General features: G+C 25.9%; 1 protein-coding gene across 1 annotated transcript; it reads left to right on the plus strand.

The window, feature by feature from the left end:
- Positions 1-8,034: 8,034 nt before the first annotated feature.
- On the plus strand, positions 8,035-16,182 carry LOC137833499 (uncharacterized). Its single transcript, XM_068641844.1, has 10 exons — positions 8,035-8,343; positions 13,213-13,246; positions 13,346-13,409; positions 13,538-13,583; positions 13,681-13,779; positions 14,015-14,083; positions 14,174-14,324; positions 14,534-14,616; positions 15,018-15,828; positions 15,914-16,182. The coding sequence occupies exons 1-10, from the start codon at positions 8,035-8,037 to the stop codon at positions 16,180-16,182; spliced, it is 1,935 nt and encodes a 644-aa protein (XP_068497945.1).
- The last annotated feature ends 5,647 nt before the right edge of the window (positions 16,183-21,829 follow it).

A 21,829-nucleotide genomic window follows, 5' to 3' on the forward strand; every position in this document is an offset into this window, starting at 1 on the left:
AAGATTTAAGTTTAATTTAAATATAAATTTTAAATAGATACAAAATAAATAAAAATGCAAATAAAGACTAGGTATTTATTCTTTACTTCATTAAGGATTTCATCTATTTAAAAATTTAGTCTCTAAACTCTCTAGATTTAAAGAATAATATGACTATCAGGCGTAAAAGAGAGAAAAGTGGAGAAAATAAAATACAAAGAAAATTCTTATTCACTTGTGTATTAAAGAGTAAAATACATGGTGCATATATAAGAAAAAGACTTATGCCTAGCTGAAACAGAAAATGAAAGTTTGACAAAAAAAACAAATAAAGTCCAATAACTTAAAACAGAAAAACTAAATATGTTAACACTATAGGTTTCTAAATTTTGGAGTGGTTCCCTGTTTGAGATAGAATTTCCATAAGTGGAATTTCAGGTAAGGGAAACTAACTTTAACTTTCAATAATACCCTAGGTTAGAAGATCTGAATGTGGTGGTCCAAGTTTCAATTTCCCTTGGGATCTTAGTTGATAAAATTGTTTGATTTTATGTTGTGTGAGCATGTATAAATATTATATTTTGATAGTTTGAAAGTTAAATATTGTTTTTGATGTTGGAAAAGTTTTTGAATTATATGTATTATATATGAATTATGAAAATTGTATGAAATTGATGTCATACATTTGGAATAATGTATGAGTTGTTGTTTGATGACATTAAGTATGAAAAACATATGTTTAACAGATATCCTCTAGCTTCACTGATGATCTAAGACATCTAAGTCATATAGACTAAGATATCAGGTGTGAGAAGCTGAGAGAGAGTTCATACTCACCAGGTTCCGCTGTAGACACTCGACATTGGATGTTTGAACTTACCCTGGTCCTTTCTCTTAGATTTGTTGGTAATCTTTGGTAGTCTCTAGTAGTGGCATACTTAATGAGTCTTTCGGAAGATGATGGATTCATGTGTAGTCAGTGAGATTGAAATGAAAACCAATGATTGTGATTGAAAATGGATCCATGTGTGGTTTATATGAATGATGGAATTGATATTCAAAATTTATATGATAACATATAAACAAATGTTTATAAATGATTAGTTTGATTGGTTCTTTTTGCATGAATTAGACATGTTATGAATTTTTTTTTCATTGGTTCACCCTTGTGTTTTCTTGTTGTGTTTGAATTGCGATGACTGTACTACGTATATGAGCAGATGATCATATACGTGTCAAAGGGTCTTGAGGGATTTATGATATTGTTTTGAAACTTATATTTTAAATATTTGTATTTCTATAAGTCTTAATCATGTATTGGAAATATTTTGGAAAACTTTAACTTGTATATAAACATGTAGAATTTGTATTGTAATAGTTAAATGTATTTTGGAGTGTTACAGTGGATAGGTGTGGGCCTGCCTGTGTATGTATGTGTGTGTGGATGTAGACATGTGAGTTTGTATGTATAGGTGCATATGAGTGGATGTACGTTACATCTTGCACTCAAAATATGAGTAAGGATTCTGATATCTTATTAATAATATTTTATTTTATATTTTTTATTTAGAATACTATTGAGGAATTTATAATTCTTGATAACAATATAACAATGTAATATATGATTATATTGTTGACAACATGAATATAATATGTATGGATGCATATTATAAATGGTGAGTATGATTATCAAATTAAATTATTCTTATATGTATATTTGTGAGTTGCTACAAAATATAAGAGTAGACAATATTATAAGTAATAAGTGAAAGGATGCATTATGATGATACCATAGTTAATTTAATGTACATATGATGTAAATATTCTTTTATGAATTTTATGTTTTAAAGTGATGTAATATATTGTACATTTGTTTGTTTTATGATGATACTAACTAATGCATGTATAGAAAATAACGAAATTACAATTAATATTTTTATAAAGAAAAAAAAAGTAGTTATTTCAATTTTTAAACAAATGAAAAAAATAAAAATAAAAGTTTACTCATTCTTCATAGACTAAAATTATGTTTAAATTTTCAAACTCTTAATACCAAAATAAATAAACAAATTATAGATTAAAAATCATTTAATAATTTTTGTTGATACATATGTTATTTATTAATTAAAATCAATATAAATTATAGAATAATTAAAAATGAATTAATTAATCATAATTACATTAAATGCATTAATTATATATTTTAAAATAATACATATTTACTTTAATGTAACATTTACTCTGAGATAGTTAGTTTTACTAACCTTGCAAAGCGATAAATATATTTTTAAAAGAGATTAATTGGATTTGATCCATCTTAAGGTTGTGTTTGGTTCGATGAGTGGAAGTGTAAAGATTTGAGAGGAAAGTATGAAAACAGTTAGTCGGTTTGAATTGAGGTATGTTAAAGTGAATTTGTGAGAAAAATTTATTAAAGTTGATGAGTGATGTGATGGTTGATATTTTTATTTTTTCAAAAGTGTAAAAATATAAGATTACAAATTTACCATTGTCTTTAAAAAAATAGAATAATCAAATATTAAGTATTTTTGTGTAAATTTAGATGAATTAAAATTATCAGTAGTATAATCCGATATAGTTCAATAATTAATTTATGAAAAATGAGTTGCTTGATGAAAAAATAATTTACATGTAAAATTTTGAATATATTTAAAAATTGTCAATGGTTATATAGAAATAAATAATTTAAATATTCATAAATTTAAAATTTGTAGTTAGAAAATCTTTTTATATTAAATGTAAATAATATTATTATATTTATAATTATTATTATTATATAATTTTTTATTATAAATAAGTATATATTTTTGTATTAAAATTTTATTAAAATATTTACGTTAGTTAAATTTATTTAATAAGAATAAATTTGAAAATAATTTTATGCTGACATGACTTTCCCTTTATTTCTATTTATTTTCAGGTGAGAGAGTATTTACTATGCACACTTATATTCTCTTATTTTTTTTCCTTACAAAATTCTAGATCCAAATAAGTGATATTCTCTCATATCTTTACTTGTAAACAGTACATTCACATGAACAAACCGGCCCTAATGGTGAGTTATGTCTAGCTTATTCAACATTTAATCTTGAAAACATATATTTAGGGAATTAAACATGTTAATATATCTTATATTGAAAAAATTATTTTTAAAATAAAAAATACTTTTATAATTTATTTATATAGTTAATAAAAATAGGATATAAAATAAAACCTACATAATTAAGAATTACAAATCTTATATAATACATAATATTTAATAAATTGAAGGATAAAAAATGGAACTTGTGGTGACCAAATTTGCCCCGGGGAGTGGCCCGTTTAAATGTGAAGGCAACTTTAGATGATATCGACTTTTAAAAAAAATCATAGATAATTAGTAATCTGTTTTCTTAAATGTATATTATTCAATAGTTTAATAATTATATTTAATTAACAATACATTATAAATTATATATAATAATTGTAATTAGATCTTTACTTATATATTTAATAATTACATTAAATATTTTTAATTATTTTTTAAAATTAGAACACTTTAAATATCAGAACTATATTATATATGAAACACAAAAGTAAAGACAAAGAAAAAAAAAAGGAAATATAACTTATAATTTATATTTTCTTTCTACATTGTTTTCACACTCAAATTATAAATTACACACATCAAATAAAGAAAATGATAGTTTTTACTAAATAACTCTTATTTTCTTTTAATTACAGACTTTTTATGAAACATTTTTTATTATGCACAATTTATCTCTTCATTTCGACTCTTCATTTGCTGTGTTTCTTCCCTGCTACATTATGAGACAAGGTGTGTTTTCTATCTTAACTTTGCTTTTATATTTTTTTTAGTATTATCTATTGATGATTCTTCTTCTTCTTTATTACGAGCAAGCTTGATTTGGGTTTTTATTTTTGTACGCATTGTTGTTTGTTTGAATTTTGAAATATTTGCATTTTTGTCTAAGCAAGTATCTTTTAGGTGAAATGTATAATTTTTAATTTCATTCTTCGTGTGTTTTCTTTTATGTATTTCACTTTGAAAACCATTAACCAATTGAATAGTCACAAGCTTAGTTATATATATATTTTTTTTGCAAAAAATATAAAAGAAATTAAAATAACAAATAAAAAAAGGTTATCCCAAGTTTTTCCACCATTGAATTCTTCGCAGTTTCTCTAAAGATTATTTTTTTCTCAATCCTCTAATAAAGCTAAACCAGATTGAACATGCGTCAATCTAATTCAACTGAAACTCACCAGTAAAACATGTTGGTTTAATCAATATTCACTTTGTTCCATGCGTATATTTCATGGGAATGCTTATCTCCTTTCTCTTGAATCATGCACCCAAGAAATTAATTAGAATAATGTGAACTAACTAAGAAACCAAAGTTTAAGACAATGAAGACTTTCAATTATGCATTCAAGTAGAACCTCTCACAAAAACCAGTTTTCTAGGAGATTAGACCATTAAAACAACTGTTATTGAGAATAAAAAATTGAAACTTTTATTGACCAAAACCTCAAAACTCAATGGGAAATTACAAAGAAAACAACCTTTAGCCTTCCATGCAAAGACAAAACAAAAGAATTACAAATAAGAAAATAATAGAAGCAAAACAAAAGAATTACAAAAAATAAAAATAAAAACTAAGAAAACCCTATGAAGCTCTCCAACTTAGGTATATATTTAATACTAAATGCTTATATGATATATGTGTGACTTTTTTAGGACAATTAGTGGTAATATAAGAAGGAATGAAATACAAATAATTCTATTTAAATATTCTACTAAAGTGACAATTTCCTTTAACTTAATAACCATCCATTTATATTGTTATAAAATAGTTGTTAAAGGATTGTTTTAATCTTTAAAATGGATGGTGTTATCATATCGATAGTGACTTGCATTTTTATTAAAAACAAATACTTTGATATCCTTAACACTAAAAATATTCATAACAATTTTTATTAAAAAAAATTGTTTTAGTAAAATATTTATTTAAAAATTTATTATAATAATTATTTTGGTATGTTCAATAGTCTAACATCGTTTAGGAGTTGAAATTAACGGTAATTTAAATACATATTTTTTCCTTAATTTTCAAAACATTTTTTAAGGACAAAACCATGAAAAAGTTGTGAATTCTAAAATGGACAATATCTTTAGATGCAATGATTGATCTGATTATGATGTTATCTTGACATACTTAAAGTTGAAAAAATAATATAATTAAAATATTAATTGATTTAATAATTACCTTTTTAGTGTAAAATTATTAATATTTATTTGTTAGAGTAGAGAAGATGGTGCAATGGTGTATGTGGGTGAGGTGAAATTGAGAGTGGTTTTAGTTTTTTTTCCTTATATTTTTCTCATGTTTTTCAATTAGTATATCCAAATTTAAAGTGTGTATTGGATATGCTACCTATATAAACTTTAAAATTTGAATTTTTTTTTGTACTTTCAAAAACATAAACAAAAATCACTTTTGATATTCACAAGTTATCTAGATATATATGTAGAAAGGTTAAGAAAAAAAAAAGACTGAGATTCTCAAATTAGATGTAATATTTGCACCTTGGACAAAATTATTTAATAGGTAAATAGTTAATTTGATCTTAAATATGTGAGGTATTGCCAATTTAATTCTTGAATGAATAATTTTTTATTTATTTTAGTCTCTCCATGTGTAGAAAGCTATACAATTATATCTCTTTATTAAGTTTTACAAGACTATTTTGTTGTTTAAAGAACAATTTAATAGTATATTAGAGACTATTTTATTATTAAATGTAATATTTAAAACCAATATGAAACATTAAATATAAATTTTATTATTTTGTATAGTCAATCATTTTATAATTTTCTTGTAGATTAATCACGTATTTTTTATTGATTTTAATTTATATATTTAATTATTAATTAAATGAAATATTATAAAATGAACTTTGTATTCATAAAATCATTACTTTTAATTACTATTGTTCATGAATATATTTGAAAATAATTAATTTTAGACACTGAGTATAATAAGCATTAGTATAATATTTAATATTATAATTAATATTTGTTTATCAAAATTTTGTGACAAATAGCATTAGTATCGAAAATTAACTCTTCATTAAAAACAACTAAGCTCATTAAATTTAATCACATGCCATCAACAACTATTGGAAAGTTGAAGTATCGATAACAACTAATATTAATTTTAGTTCACTTTATTATATATTATCAAATTGTTAGTTCAAGTAATACTAAACTCAATTTTTTCAAGTAAGATTTTGAGTTCAATCAAATTTCACCCACTAAAAATGATCTATTAAGTTTTCTGAAAGAAATTATGTTTGCATAATATTAATTTATAACTTAAGAAATAAGATGTTGTATATTCACTGTTTGCTGTTATTTATGTGATTGATCTTTGTTTAGAAATTATTATTGATTATATATTACAAGAATATCTATAACTATTTAATAACATTATTGAAAAAATACAAAAAATATTTATTTTCTTACATAGTAAAAGGATTTAGTTGATAACGTGAATATTGAGAAAACAAAATTTGAATTAATTATTTAAAAAAACACAAAAAAAAATATATGTTTACTAAATTATTAGAGACAAATGCTTCATAACAAGTTAGTGTTAATTAAGAATTATTAAGTGAACATGAATTGATTTAATTTTTTTAGGAGTCCGGAACATCTTCCTGAGATTTGAGTGAGAGTCAATAGATAACGTCTAAAACGCGTCAATTCAAGAAAAAAAAGCAATGATAATGTGACATGCATCAACATCATATGATTTTATTACGGTTGTCAAATATAAATAAGAAATAATCTAATTGAATTTTTGAAATTCAACCATTGTTCTTTGTTGTTTGATGGAAGCTACCTATTAGATAATGTTCTTTTATTCGTTTTCTTGTCTTTATTTAATTTTTTTTAAACTTCCAATATATTTGTTTAGACTACTCTAGAGAGTTTCTTTATCTTTTATTTGTTCTACATAAATTTAATCTAATCCCATATTTTTGTTTATTTATTTACTTTTATTTTGATGACAGCCTAACATAATTAAAAATAATTGTCATTACTAAATTATTTACTTGCAGAACTGTAAATGATTAGTTTCTCCTGAGCTACTTTATGTTAACTAGAATTAAAACATATATATTTGTTGGTAAATTCAATTTTAAATGTTATAAAATGAAACACTGCAAAAAATATTTAAGTATTGGAAAATAATATTTATTACATTATATATATTTATATATATTACCCTTATCCGTTTTCGGTCTCATGTGACAATTCTTGACTTTCAACAAAAAAAAAAACAAACAAAACGTCTTATGTTCAATATTTTATTCTTTTTTTTATCAGAATTCATTTAATTTTATGATATCAACTCTGTCACATTGAGAAAGTTTTTGAGAAATTAAATGCATGTTTTTGACAAAATTGAATGAAAAAATTAATTAAATTTACGTTACAAACTGTTTATGAACTTGTGCCTATCCCATTGTTCATATATTAGCATCTAAATGTGACAATGTCTTTAGTAGTAAGAGATTTTGTAGAACTTGGAAAATCTCTAGCTTTCAGAAGAGTAGGTTTTTTCTTCTCTTTTTATGAGTGGTTTTGGTTAATTGATTTAAATTTTACCATTTTTTGTGTGTGTAAGAGATTAGTGATACAATTGTTTATGGAGAACTGATGAATTTTTCTTGTTCAATTTTTACACAGGTTGATGTCGTTTGACTGCATAGGTATGTGCCTTTAGCCATTTTTTCAATAAATGAATATCATATATAATTTATGGTTGAGTAATTTATTTTATGAGCATTTACCATACTCTTATTTTGCTTTCATGAACTGTGTTTTTCTTTTATAAAAAATTTTCATGTTAAGTATCACTATATTATTAAATTTTCTTGAAATACCATTTTTTTTAAAGAAAAACATTTATTTATTTTTAATGTATGTATAATATAAGGTTTAATCTTTTAAATTGATGTGGTATGCATAAAGGGGATAAAGCAAAAGCAATGAGATCTCAAGAAGAAATAGAATGTAGTGACAAAAGAAGGAGTAGTAGAATTATTGCTTTGGAGGAAAAGAAGCAACAGCAACAAAGAGAAAGAGAGCTAGAATTGGCATCACAGAGGAAGAACAACTCAATCAACTATGACACTAGAAACAAAGGAAAAGGCAAGGTAACAATGGAGGAAAGTGAAGACTTGTGTAATAATATTAATGAAGATGAAGAGAGATCAACCAAGAAGAGACGCAAGAACAAAGAATTTTATCAGCTTATTTCTTCAATCAAGGTGTGTCTTCATTTTTTTTTTAATGTTGAGTATCTTAACTAAATAAAGAAAAATATTATAAATGTGACTTCTGAAATATAAATATTACACATATATATATATAACTTATTTAATTTTACTGATTTGATTATTTCATTAATTTAATAACAATTATGATTTGTATATTTCACATCTTGAAGTCATTGTTAACAATGTTGTCAGTTATAATTTTTATTTATTTAAAAACTATTATCAAGTGGATTTTAAGCCTAACCCAACTCCATAAAACCGACTGATGAGGTGAGATTTGCACCCACTTATATACTATGAAATTTCCTAATATCTACTTGATGTAGGATCTCCAACAAAAACAAATAATTCATAACTACTTCACCAATATAACTTAAAAAAACACACATGGTTATAGGAAATTTATCAACTTCCTCCACCTCTTTTACCTATAAGTTCACATAATCTTGTCATAGTATAATTACAAAATCAACCTTCAACAAAAATAGTTTTTTTTATCAAAACTTAAACAAAAATACTAAGCTAATGTTTAAATTAAATATATGATTTTAAGTAATTGCATTGCAAATGTTACATAAAAAAATCTCTTCAAGTAAATAGCTACAGACTATATTTAGAAAACTAACATTAAGTTTAGACTTAAAGACAAATGTATGTTAATATCTGTTATGTTTTGTAATCTATTTTGATATAGATTTCGTCTAACAAAATCTAGTAACAAATTGATTTCTACATTTCTAGTTGAATATTGGTGACTATCACCCTTAAATTAATGTATAAGAACCTTCATCGGTTTCTTCACATAATATCTTTGTCTATTTGACTTAGTGTATCATTGAAGTCTAAATGTTTCACCAAATAATCTAACTTAATACTTATGTCACATATCAACATTATTTTCTCAGTAACTATCGACACTCGTACAATTATTATAATATTACCACTTTGGTTACTAGTATAAGGCAAATCGAGGTTAAAATTCTATAAGATGAAAATCTTAATCTTATTCTTGTCATTCATACCCAAGTTTTTGCCATAAAAAATAAGATAATTTTGGTTCCTCTAATGTGAGATACCTAGTGTGAAATAGGTGCTAGATGACTATAAAAAGATGATGTTTATTCACAAACAAAGCACAATATCTCACAAGATGTAAGTGAGAGTCAAGTACATAAGTCAAAATTAGGCAAACTTGGAAAATTAAGAACAACTAATGGAAAATACAAAGAAGTGTTAGACGACTTTGTCAAGTTTAAATGAATAAAACACTTCATCAACAAACACATGTCCTAGGAAATGAAGGTACAAAAGACTTGAAGAACATAAGTTACAAAAACCATAATTGAAGAAATCAGTAGAAGAATTTATGTGCAGACTCAAGTAAAGAATAGACATATAAAACAACAATAGACATGTAATGTTAGACATTAAGCCAAAGAACAAAAGATTCTATGAAAGCGTGAACAACATATGATCTATCCCTAGTGGAATAGACACAATTCACATGTGTCCAACACAGACATATAAGTGCGATGTTACATCATTTAAAGCCTACAAGTCTCAAGCGATATGTCAACTCTGACCCAACTATTTGCCCATTACGGTGTGTACTTTAATCATATTTGGTGTAAAAGACTAAGCAACCTCGGGAGATAGATATTGTCGACTATCAAGGGTGTTGCGTGAAAAAGAAAAGGGAAATTAATGTTGCATAAATGCATTTAATTCATCCTTCACAAAAAATCTCAATAGACGCAAGAGAGACATTGAATTGAGTTAAAGCTACTAAACAACCATAAATAGTTTTGCAACGACTACATTCTTTAGTGCCTATATAAAGTCATTACTCAAGAAGAAGAACAAGATATGAAGTTGCAAAGTACTAAAACTTTATCAAAATCTCATGTGCCTAAAAAAGCTTAAAACAGAACAATGTGAATGAACTCGTAGCAAACTAAAAGATTGCACAAACATCATATCCTTTGTAGTGAGCAACCCAGTGACCAGTTTGATCACTAATTAGATAATTTACATATCTTATCTAGGAGTGGTTGTTTGACAAAGAATACTTGGTTTTATTCAGGAGTGAATGGGTTCAAAGAATATTTGGTTGTAGTTAGGAATGATTGAGTTAAAAGAATACTCAATTTTAGCGATGAGTGGTTGGGTTCAAAGAATACTCGAGGTTAGCTAGGAATGGTTACGATCCCAAGCAATAGTCAAGTGGTTAGTTAGGAGTGATTACGATCCTAACAATACTCAAGGGGTTAGCCAAGAGTGACTACAAGCCCAAACAATAATCCAAAGTTTAGTTAGAAGTGACTACGATCTCAAACAATACTTAAGAGGTTAGTTATGAGTGACTATGAGTCCAAATAATACTCTACGGGTTAGCCAATAATATATAAGAGCCCAAAAAATATTTAGAAGGGTTAGTTAGGAGTGTCTACGAACCCACAAAATACTCATTTGTATTGCTCAACATTAGTCTGTTTAGTGGAACTCAATTTGTTAATTGAGAACTAAATATAGTCTACTGAGACAGACAAACCAATATAAAAATATTGTATGCATTTTTATTTTCTCTTATCTCTTTTACTTTGCATGTTATTATCGTTTGAGCTAACTTAAGAGGGTGAATGAAAAACTAAGTTTGAAAAATGTTTTAAAATAAGTAAATATGTTAAGTTATAAAGTGATGCAATCCTTGCTTGCATGCGCACATGTCTTCGTGTTTTATCATCTTAATCGGATTGATGGATACAAAATGAAGGCTCTACGAATGAATTTTCATATTGGAATAAGGTGCATTCAGTGGTGGAAAGATATTTAGAAGAGGTGAAGTCAACTTCTAAAAGGTTTTAAGCTAGACACTCACAAAGGTGCTAAAAAGGAGAGCGAATGAGGCTAAATTTTGGCAGCATTTCATATCAAATCCAAGCGCATTTACGAGTGTATTAACACCTCTATTTATAGGCTAATTGGTGCCTAAATTCAGAAAATACTCTCCACTTAGAGGATGACAAATGACCTTCTCTAGTTGGAGAAAACCCTCTTCATTCATAGGATGGCAAGGGAGTGTTGTTAATGGATGAAGATGCTTTCCATTGACGTGTTGCCAAGTGGAGGCTCACGAATTCCTTGCCATTGTCCAACTGGATGCTCATGTTTTCCTTGTCACCTAGGTGCCACTCCATGTCACTCTTCATGCTTCTCAAAATCCTAGACGATCTAGGATTGCATTGGGCCTAAGTAGACCCAATTGTAACCCAAAATAGACTATCTTATCTTATTTACATCATACTCTACTCGGTACAATACATAACCTTATAAAATTAACCAAAAATAAACCTACACTACCCTGTACAAATTTACAATATTAGAAAATTAAAAGAACTATAAAAAAATCAATTCTCTATAAAAGGAGAGTCTTTTTAGCTCCTCCTTCTTCTTCTAACCTCTTAATCATGATCATTGTTAAAGATCTAATATGTGTCCTTCCAGATGGTCCTCCATCACAAAGTTGTGTCACATTACCAAATAGAAGTTAAAAAAATACTTCAACATATCACTTATCATATAAAAGTATCGTTTAAATAGTCACATAAAACACCATTCAACTATCCTTTCTTGTATTTTTCATGTTTTCTACAATATTTTTTATGTACTAGTCATATAAAACACAATTCAACTATCTTTTCTTGTATTTTTCATGTTTTCTACAATAACTTTTATGTACTTGGAAATTAAAAGTGATAGTAATAATACTTGTAATTTAATTTGTTTGGTACAAGGTATTGGAGAAATTGGACATAAGTCATACAAAATTTGTCACATTAACTCAAAATAATCTAATATACACTTCAATATACAATCTTATCTCAAATTCATTCGACTTCTAATCAACTTAATTAAAGCATTTACAGTACAACTACTTCAAATGCATATTTGGTCAAGTACCACTATAAATCAAAAGTGAATACCCAAACCTCCAATGACTAACAAGTAGGTATTACCTTATTAACATCGTGTTTTACTCCATATCAATACCTAAATCAAGATTCTATATTAACGAAAATAAAACAATTTATTAACTCTCCTTATTCTAAGGAATTAAAAAATTCTGATTGTTTCTAAGAATCCTGATCACTTTAAAAACATCCAAACACCAAAACATCAAAATTTAGATATAAAAAACCAAGTAAATAATAGTATAAAAAGATATAATTATGTTTGTATTACTTAAATTTTAAGATAAATTTGGTTTTATTCATTTTTTTAGTGGCCCGTCTTAATATTTAAAAAAAATAGATTTAGTTCTTAAATGCCAAGTTTTAAAATTGTAATGGATTTTCAAAACTGTTTTTAGTTCCTAAAATGTAAATTCAAGAAGTTAAATTACATGTTTTTCAAATCACATGGATAAAAATGATTTTTACTTTTTTTTTAATATTGAATACAGAAATCAAATTCACTCTTAGAGACTAAAAACAGCTAATTCTAAATAAATTGTTTGTATTTTGCTTTGCTTTTTGTCTCAACCATTTAACTAAATAAGTGAGGCCATTTGTTTCTCTAAAGCAAACAAATGATTATGCTTAGTATTGGTTAATTTCTTTGTCTCCTTTATGCATCTATATAGTATTTGTCTCAACAAAACATCTTTGTCATTATTCACTTCTTTCATGACAAATACCAGTTCAATGTAATTTCATCTCCAAAAAATTTAGTAAATCTGTGGAAATACTGAGTTTAAGTTTCCTTAATGAAAATTTGATATCACACTTGTCCAATTAAACCCTTTATAAGCTTCTGATTAGTTTTTTTATCAAATTTTCTGCCACTTCAAATTCATTACAGGAATTAGGAAGACAATCCACTTCAAGAACAAATGGTATGCTTATAACTATCTCAAAAAGTACAAGTATATTTTGTAGTTGCACCTGTAAAATGTTATGTTTACAATAACAATCACGGGACATTTTACATGCAGACTCACCATTGAATGGTATACCATTGAAGAACATCCTTGAGATTATTGTGGATTTTTTACAAAGGTGAAAACCATATTAATTTATAATTATTTTTAATTGAGTTGAAATTGAAGACCTATATTATGTTCCATTACAAAGATATCACTGAATTTATTCATTATAAATAATTATAAAGTTTTTTGAATGTGTAGGAAGGACCCAGATGAGCTATTTGCTGAACCAATTAATCCTGATGTGGTTTGTTTTTCTTTAACTTTGAAGATTTATTTAGTTAGTTCTTTTGTGTTTGATATTGAGTTTTGGTAATCAGTTATGTTGAATACTGGCTGTGAAGGTGAAGAATTACTATGAAATTGTGAAGCAGCCAATGGATTTTGCTACAGTGAGAGCCAAGCTTCATGAGAACATGTATACAGAACTCAACCTCTTCAAGGTTTGAAAATCATTTGTTTTCACAGTTTCTCAAATTTCATTTTTACAAACTCTAGATAGGAATAGTGCAAAAACATCTTCATATATTTATTTTGTTACTCTTGATCTCACCATTTACACACTGTACTTGAATTGACTGCTACCAAATAATGCTAAGATAGCTATATACATGTGTTTCTAAACCTTTCTGACCTCTTTATTTAACTAATGCTTTATTTTATTTCAATGATTTACAGCGTGATATCCTTCTAATATGCTCAAATGCAAAGAATGTTAATCCCAGAACTTCAATATATCATGAAGTGGTATGACCAAATAAAATAGAGAAAGCTTTGAGCTATTTAAGTTTATTCACTGAAACTTTAAACTAGTTTTGTTCAACTATTTTCTTTCAGGGTGAAGAGATTAGTAGGCATGCTAAGTGCATTTTTGAGGCTCTAGATGTTGTTCCTCAATATATTGACTTGGAATCTTCCCTTACCAAGAGACGCCCAGGTAGAAAGCCAAAAAATGGGGAACAAAAGATCTCACAGAGGGATTCTACTGGTATGAGACCTGCTCCTCATTTCATACACATGTAGTCTTAACCACTGTTATATATGTTAACATCATTTTCATCATCCTTAATCTTACCCTAAAGCTTCATGATCATTCATAGCTAAAGTAGCAATATGTGAGTAAAGAAAATTAGTAGTTGTTATTCCAGCAAATCAAGGCTTGTTAATACAGGGAAACAAATGTTGCTTATCTTACAGAAGTTGAAAAGAGGGATACGTATAGGCCTACAAGTATGCCGCTGGTTTCAGAAATCCTGTGTGGTAATAGGCCTAACTTTCAAGTAAGTTCTATTTTTCTCCCAAACATTTATATAAGTTACTGATCTATAAACAACAATGCAAGTTCATTGTAAATGAGTAATATTTGGGAAAAGAGTAACACAAACATTCAATATGGAATAGTAGAACAAAATATGGGGTCATCATATTTGCACATAAAACTTCCTTACTAGAAGATCATACTAAGTACATAAAATTTGATTTGGTGATGGCTATAAATTAGACAAAGGGACATGTGAGATAGCCTTTCTAAACTCCTTATACAACTTTCACTCACAACTCTCCAAACTAGTATTACTTCCATGTAGTTGTTATTTCAATTCTTCACCACTTGCCTTGAACCCAATTTCAGAATTTGTGCTATAAAAACTATTACCATTCATAATGCATGCTGCTATTTTAGGTGAATGAAAATCAATTTAAGTACAAAGAAAGTCTTCTGCAGTTTGTGAAGGATTTGGGACCAATCGTTCAAAGGGTTGCAGCCAAAAAACTTGAACCACTTCAGCATCAACAACTTTGCATTGGTAACAGTTCAACCCAGAACCTCCTGGTAAATGCTTCTGGTTCTCAAATTACCCATCAACCAACTCCACAGATACCAACACAACAAGACACTCTCAATGCTCAGACATTTCCTCTTGGCCTTCCCTTTCACAATAGGTCACTTACTATTCCTGGTTCTGCAACTGATAAAACCAGGAACTTTAGGGGCATCTCAAAGGGCAAACTAGATTCCCTGGTTGAGAATGCGTCTTCTTCTGTTGGACCTATTCAAGAGAAATCTAACCTAATCCACTTCGGATTTAACAAAACAAGCAACACTAGAGAGTGGCATACCTCAACTGGTATTCCATACATGTTATCCAATGGAGGCAGCACCAGCACCAACACCAACACCAACAACGTGTTTGCCCCTCAGCATCCAACAAGCATAATCTCAGGGCTATCAGGCAATAGAAATAGCATTTCGGGGTTACCACTCATGCCAAGCACATGGTTAGAAGGCACCATGTCTTGCATGAGAAGCAACATCATTGAGTCATCTCTTGTGAATCAGCCAAGGCCAAGAGCCTCGATGTATGACATGCCTAGACACAATCTTCAAGAGTTGTCTCTCGTGCATCAGCCATGGAAAACAAACCCCATGTATAGCATGATTCCCTCAAGGGTAACGCCTTGGTCTCAACCAATGCAAGGAGGCTCAATTCCAGGTAAGAACCTTGCAAGGTTAACTATTTTTTGCCTTCTCTAGCTGCCAACTTTCTAATCATTCAAACACTTCATTGTATTGTTTAGGCACCTCATATCAAGCCTTGTTGAATGCACCAGACTTCAACAACAGCAGTTACACAATGCAGGCAAATCTTGGACAGGTCATGCACCAGACTGCACCATACACTCCCCTAGCAACTCAGAGTTTTCCTAACATGCAAATGCAGTTAAGGCAGGAATCGGTTCCTCCACAGGTACCAAATTCATTATCAGCACCATCTCTACAAGAGGCTTCTCCAGAACTTCTTAGGAATACTAATGATGAACAAGTTAACTTAGATCTTCATCTCTAAGTGTGGAGACTCATTCCAGTCATAATATTGGTTTGTTACAATACAACATGTGACATATCTTTGGTGCTTTTGTACTACTTTGTTCAAGTATGACAGCGTTGTAAATTTTGCAGCTTTGATTTTTTTTTTCTGCCATTCCCAAATTGACTTGTTATTGAGAAAACATATGGAACATGTTAGACGCAATTTTCAGATGTTCTTTTATTTGGTTTCTGGTACTGTTCTAATTTTTGCAAGAATTTAAGTTTTAAAATTTAACGTCAGAAAATTTTGTTTATGCTTGAAAATAATATTTCAAAAAATTTAAAAAATAAATTTTATGTATAGTTTAAGTTCTACTTCTCCATAAGATTTATTTTTTCATTACGAAAATTTTTTATTCCGTCAAAAAAGAATAAGCCAAATCAGAGACAAATTGATTGAACAATAAAGGTACATTTATATCAAGAAAGGATACTCAAATAACAAAATTGCTATTAAACATATTGTTTTGAAATTAGTATATGTTTGGAAAAAAAATCGCTTTCTCTTTTAACTTTTTAATTCTTTAAAACAAATTCAACCTCATAAATTAATTGAAAAATAATGTAAAATAAAAATTATCAAAACGTATAACTTTTAATTGAGAATAAAAACATATCAAATTATTTGTTATCAATTAAAAAAATTAGTTGGATTGACTAAATATAATACATGCATAATAATTGTAATTACAATAAAGAGTTCGAGAAAAAAAAATCACACAACAGTCATTATAAAAAAAATCTCCATAACATAAACACCTCCAAAAATAATTTGAAGATATAACTAAGTTATTAAGAAGTTAAATCATTCTAATATGTTCATTTAAATGAACTTAAAAATATTTTCTAAAAATTAAAAAGCATATATAAATTTGAGTGATATAATTTTTATTTGAGTAATACATTTTCATATGAGCAGTAGTTTATAAGTTATAACTTCTAAAAGAAACTATTAAAATTATTTTATTAAACATTTTTTGTGTTCACCAAAATAACTTATGAGCTATAGTCATATAAATTAGTGTATAATTTATTGACCTTATCATATACATTATAAAAAAAAATATTGAATCACGACACACTATAGTTTGATAATAATAAACCATTACAACCATTTTCAATAATGCAAAAAAAAACCATAAATATTATATATATATATATATATATATTCTTATTTTTACTTTGTTATGTTCAAAATAAAAATAAAATAAACTTATTAAGTTTTAAATTATTCGTAAATTTGGATAAAAGTATTTAAATAAAATAACATATTAAAATAAAAACTACATAATTTTTAAATAGTTTAATTATTCCTTTAGTTCGTATATTAAGAAAATAAAAAAAATCAATTACATATCCAAATTTTAAAATTTTTAATGTTCATCCAATTTTTTTTAAAAATTTAAATTTAATCATAATTTTTATTTATTTTAAATTTAATATTATCTCAACTTTTTAAAAATAATTTAATGGGCTGGTCTTAACTTTTTTTTTAAAACAGTTGAATGTAAAAAATGTAATTTAATGTGTATTATTATTTTTTAAATAAAATAAAGAAGAACATTAAAAAAATTTAGAAAAGATAACTTATTTTAAAAATATAATTAATAATTACATAATAACATATTTTTATTTAAAATATAGAATAATAAAATTTATATTGTTATATATTTTTATATAATTTTACATTTATCAAGTGTTATTTATTATTTAAATAATAGTTAGCATATGATTTATTAGTTAATTTATTTTTTATTAATTAATTTATGAGTTAGTTTTGTTAAATATCATTAAAAAAAATTATTAAACTATTTTTAGAGATCAAAATAATTAGTCACTATATTTATTAAATTAGAGATCATTTTATAAATTAAAAAATTATTAATATCTAAAATAATATTTATTATTAATAAAAGTTTATAAAATAATTTTTAAATTAATATTAAGTTATTAATTAATTATTAACTATTTATGTAATAAATTAGTTTCTATTAATATTTTAAAAAAAAGTAATTTTGAATTAAAATATTAGTAACTAAAACTTGTTAATTTAAATATTAATTTAAAAATTATTTTATAATATTTAATTTATAATAAAAATTACATTAATATTAACAATTTTTTAGTTTTTAAATTAATTTTTAATTTAGTTGATATAATAACTAATTAATTTTAGTTTCTAAATTTAATTATTATTTAATTATTTGTAGTGTATATCTCCAATAATAAAATCAATTTATAATTATGACATTATTAAATGTTTGAGAAGAGATAAGAAAACGTATTTTCTGTCCGTGGAAAGTTTATGCAAACCTATTCAAACGGTTACCCATTGTTTCAACGTAACGGTAGAATCACCGCTTATTTTTCACGAATCTTCCACTACCCAATTCAAAGATATTTAAAAGCTTATCTATATGATAAATATCACCTTAATTTCCTGCACAACGTACGTTTAGAAAACGTTAAAAGTTTATTAATAATTACTTTTCAATAAATAAACACGTTTTACGTTAAAATTATTTATGAATAATCTAGAATGGCATTAATATTAATGAAAATTCAAAATTCCACCTTAAATTTCCACTAAAAAGAATTAGAACAATGAAAAACTTTTTAAAACATTGTTTTGATGAAACATATCTACTTATAAGTAATTAGAGTATACGCAATCAGAATTGTTTAATTTATATAATTATCTATTTGAATCTTTCAATATATATATATATATATAAATTACATTTCAGGGTCTCATCCGAACAAGATTTCTTTTTGTTTGGGCAAAAACAAACCCATATATCCATTGTATTCTTGTTTGAGCAAGAATAGCTCGTCACACCCACATCAAGATCTTCTAACCTAGGGTTCTATTGAAAATTAAATTAATTTCTCTTACCTGAACTTAAACATATGCTTACTAATAGTTCCAAACTTACCAAAAATTCAAGGGTAGTTTAGCCTGCACCATAAAGTCCTAATAAAAAATCTAACTATATCACTAGGACCCTGAGCTAACAAAGATTAACCTTAAAGTTAAAAAAGTCACATGTAAAATCTATGCAGAGACAAACCTGACAAGTTCAAAAATTGATTCAAAGAGTAGAACAAAAATGAATTAATTCTGTTAAAGATTCTGATTGAACAATCTTATAGTATTCACTGCCATGAATTTGATGGTGGACTCCATCAAATTGATGAGAGAGATCAAAATATTAAAGAGAAGACAAAAGAAAAAAAAATAAGTTTTTAGAGAGATTGATTATTTTAAGATGAAACCTAAATAACTAAATTTTTATTTACTCTTTTATTTTTAATAATAAAATGTCCAACTGCCATTTCAATTCTACCACTTCTATTCCAAGACTATATTATAAGCAACTTGTAAATTTAAGTATTTTTAATTCAATTTTTATTAAAAAATATTTTATTTAGTATTTTAAATATTTATTATTATTTTTATTTAAATTCTTTGGTATTAACATGATTAAAAATTATTTTATTTAGTATTTAAAAAATATTTTTTTATTTAAGTTATTTTCTATTAACATAATTGCATGATTATTATTTCTATCTTTTTATCTTTAACATAATTCATATTTTTTTAAACACTTAATTCATCCTTTAACTTGTTAGTTTTTTTAATAGCGAGTTGATTAACGAATTTGGAGATATTAGATAAAAAAAAACTTGAACTAATCAAGTTGGAAAGAAAAAGATGGAAGTTACGATTACGCTGATGGCAAAATCAAACCACATAATACTTAAATAGTAATAATAAATATTTTAAACTGTTAATAGAACAATTTTTTTAATAATAATTTACTTTAAACGTATTCAAATTTATAAAATCATTCAAACTTAATTAAATCATTATTTAATAATACCATTATAAAGAAAATAAAATTTATTTCTTTTAATATACATGATAATTGTATGTCAATAAAAAAGATAACTAATTGAGTAATTAGCTATATTTCTTTTATGTAAATGTTCTATGTATGCATAGTTAATGGGAAATAAAATTTTGTGAATTAAATATTTTTTAGTACTTATGTCATAAAATACTACTAGAAAAAAAAACATGAAATCAACAATAAAAAATATTTTTAAACTAAAATTATTCATTTAGATATTGATATAATCGATCTCAAAATTAAAAAAAAAAAATGAGTTGCTATTGATATTAGCAACTGAACTAATAACTATTTTTTTTGTCAGCGTTATTAGTTACTTATTCATATTTGATGTTAATTTGAATTTTCAACATACTGACTGAATTTTTCAGTCGCAAAAAAAAAAAAAAATCTATAACAAAATAGTTACTTAAAGAATGTTCTCACTTGTATAAAAATTTATATAATATAGTCACAAAAGCAATAGTGAAATTGTAATAGTGACTAAAATTTGGTTCAAACACCGATTTGATCGTCAAAGGCTACCAAATATTGTTGTTTGTTAAATCCATAGATTATTTGAGCTTCTTTTTTTCTCTTATGACAATTTTTTTTACTAAATATTTTATAATAGTAGTCCAACATTGCTAAATTTTATTTTTAACTCATTTTAGTCTTGTCCAATTTTTTTACCTATTATCGTTTTTGTTAACATATGGATTTTGGTCTAATTTTTCTATATTTTTGTATTTTATTTCTTTTTCTTTAATAATACGTTTTTCATGTGATGACAAATGATTGTTGTTACTTGAAGTGTCAGCCTAGCTGAGATGTCAAGTAATATAGTGATGTCTAATAATCTTGTTCAATTTTCTACCTATGTATCGTTTTTGTTAACATATGGGTTTTGGTCTAGTCTCTCCATATTTTTGTATTTTTTTTTCTTTTTTTTAATAATAAGTTTTTCATGTGATGACAAATGATTGTTGTTACTTGAGGTATCAGCCTAGCTGAGATGTCAAGTAATATAGTGATGTCTAACAATCTTGTCCAATTTTCTACCTATGTATCGTTTTTGTTAACATATAAGTTTTGGTCTAGTCTCTCCATATTTTTTTATTTTTTTTTATTTTATTTTTATTTTTTTTAATACGTTTTTCATATGATGACAAATGATTGTTGTTACTACGTGTCACCCTAACTTAAATGTCAAATAATATAGTGATGTCTAACATAAAAACTTTTTATAAAAAAAAAAAAACTTGTACAATTTTCTATTTCCTAGAATCACTTATTAATAGTTGAATCACACTACTTTGTTGTGATGTAAGAAGTTTTGAATTAAAAGAAATAAAACAAAATAGTTTGCATTTAATATTTTTATTATTTTATTAATTCTAATATATAAACTTGAACATATTTTAAATGGAGAATTTAATGATTAACCAGCTGTCAAACTTACGTTATACCATTGCTGAACCTATGACCGACAATGGTACTAACTTCCAGTCATTCTAATCACATAAAAATCACTTTATTCTGTCTCAAGACTCATAAGCTATCAATTGATTGTGGTAACGTTCTTGCATGCTCAGAAAAGTTAGAGATTTCTGAAACTTGGAACATTTCAAGCTTTCAAAAGAATAGGTTCTTTCTTCTTCTTACTTACTCTCTCTTTGGTAAGTGGTGACTTTGGTTAATTTTTTAACTTTCACCTTCCTTATATCACTT

Source organism: Phaseolus vulgaris, chromosome 6, assembly GCF_000499845.2.
Source record: "Phaseolus vulgaris cultivar G19833 chromosome 6, P. vulgaris v2.0, whole genome shotgun sequence".
In the NCBI taxonomy this organism is placed as follows: Eukaryota; Viridiplantae; Streptophyta; class Magnoliopsida; order Fabales; family Fabaceae; genus Phaseolus; species Phaseolus vulgaris.

What these genes read in the sequence shown, in the direction of transcription:
- LOC137833499 (XM_068641844.1), top strand. Translation starts at nt 8,035, where the DNA reads ATGCATAAAGGGGATAAAGCAAAAGCAATGAGATCTCAAGAAGAAATA. An exon ending in ATCCACTTCAAGAACAAATG is followed by an intron (nt 13,247 to 13,345) that starts GTATGCTTATAA and finishes TTTTACATGCAG; the next exon opens with ACTCACCATTGAATGGTATA. An exon ending in CTTCAATATATCATGAAGTG is followed by an intron (nt 14,084 to 14,173) that starts GTATGACCAAAT and finishes ATTTTCTTTCAG; the next exon opens with GGTGAAGAGATTAGTAGGCA.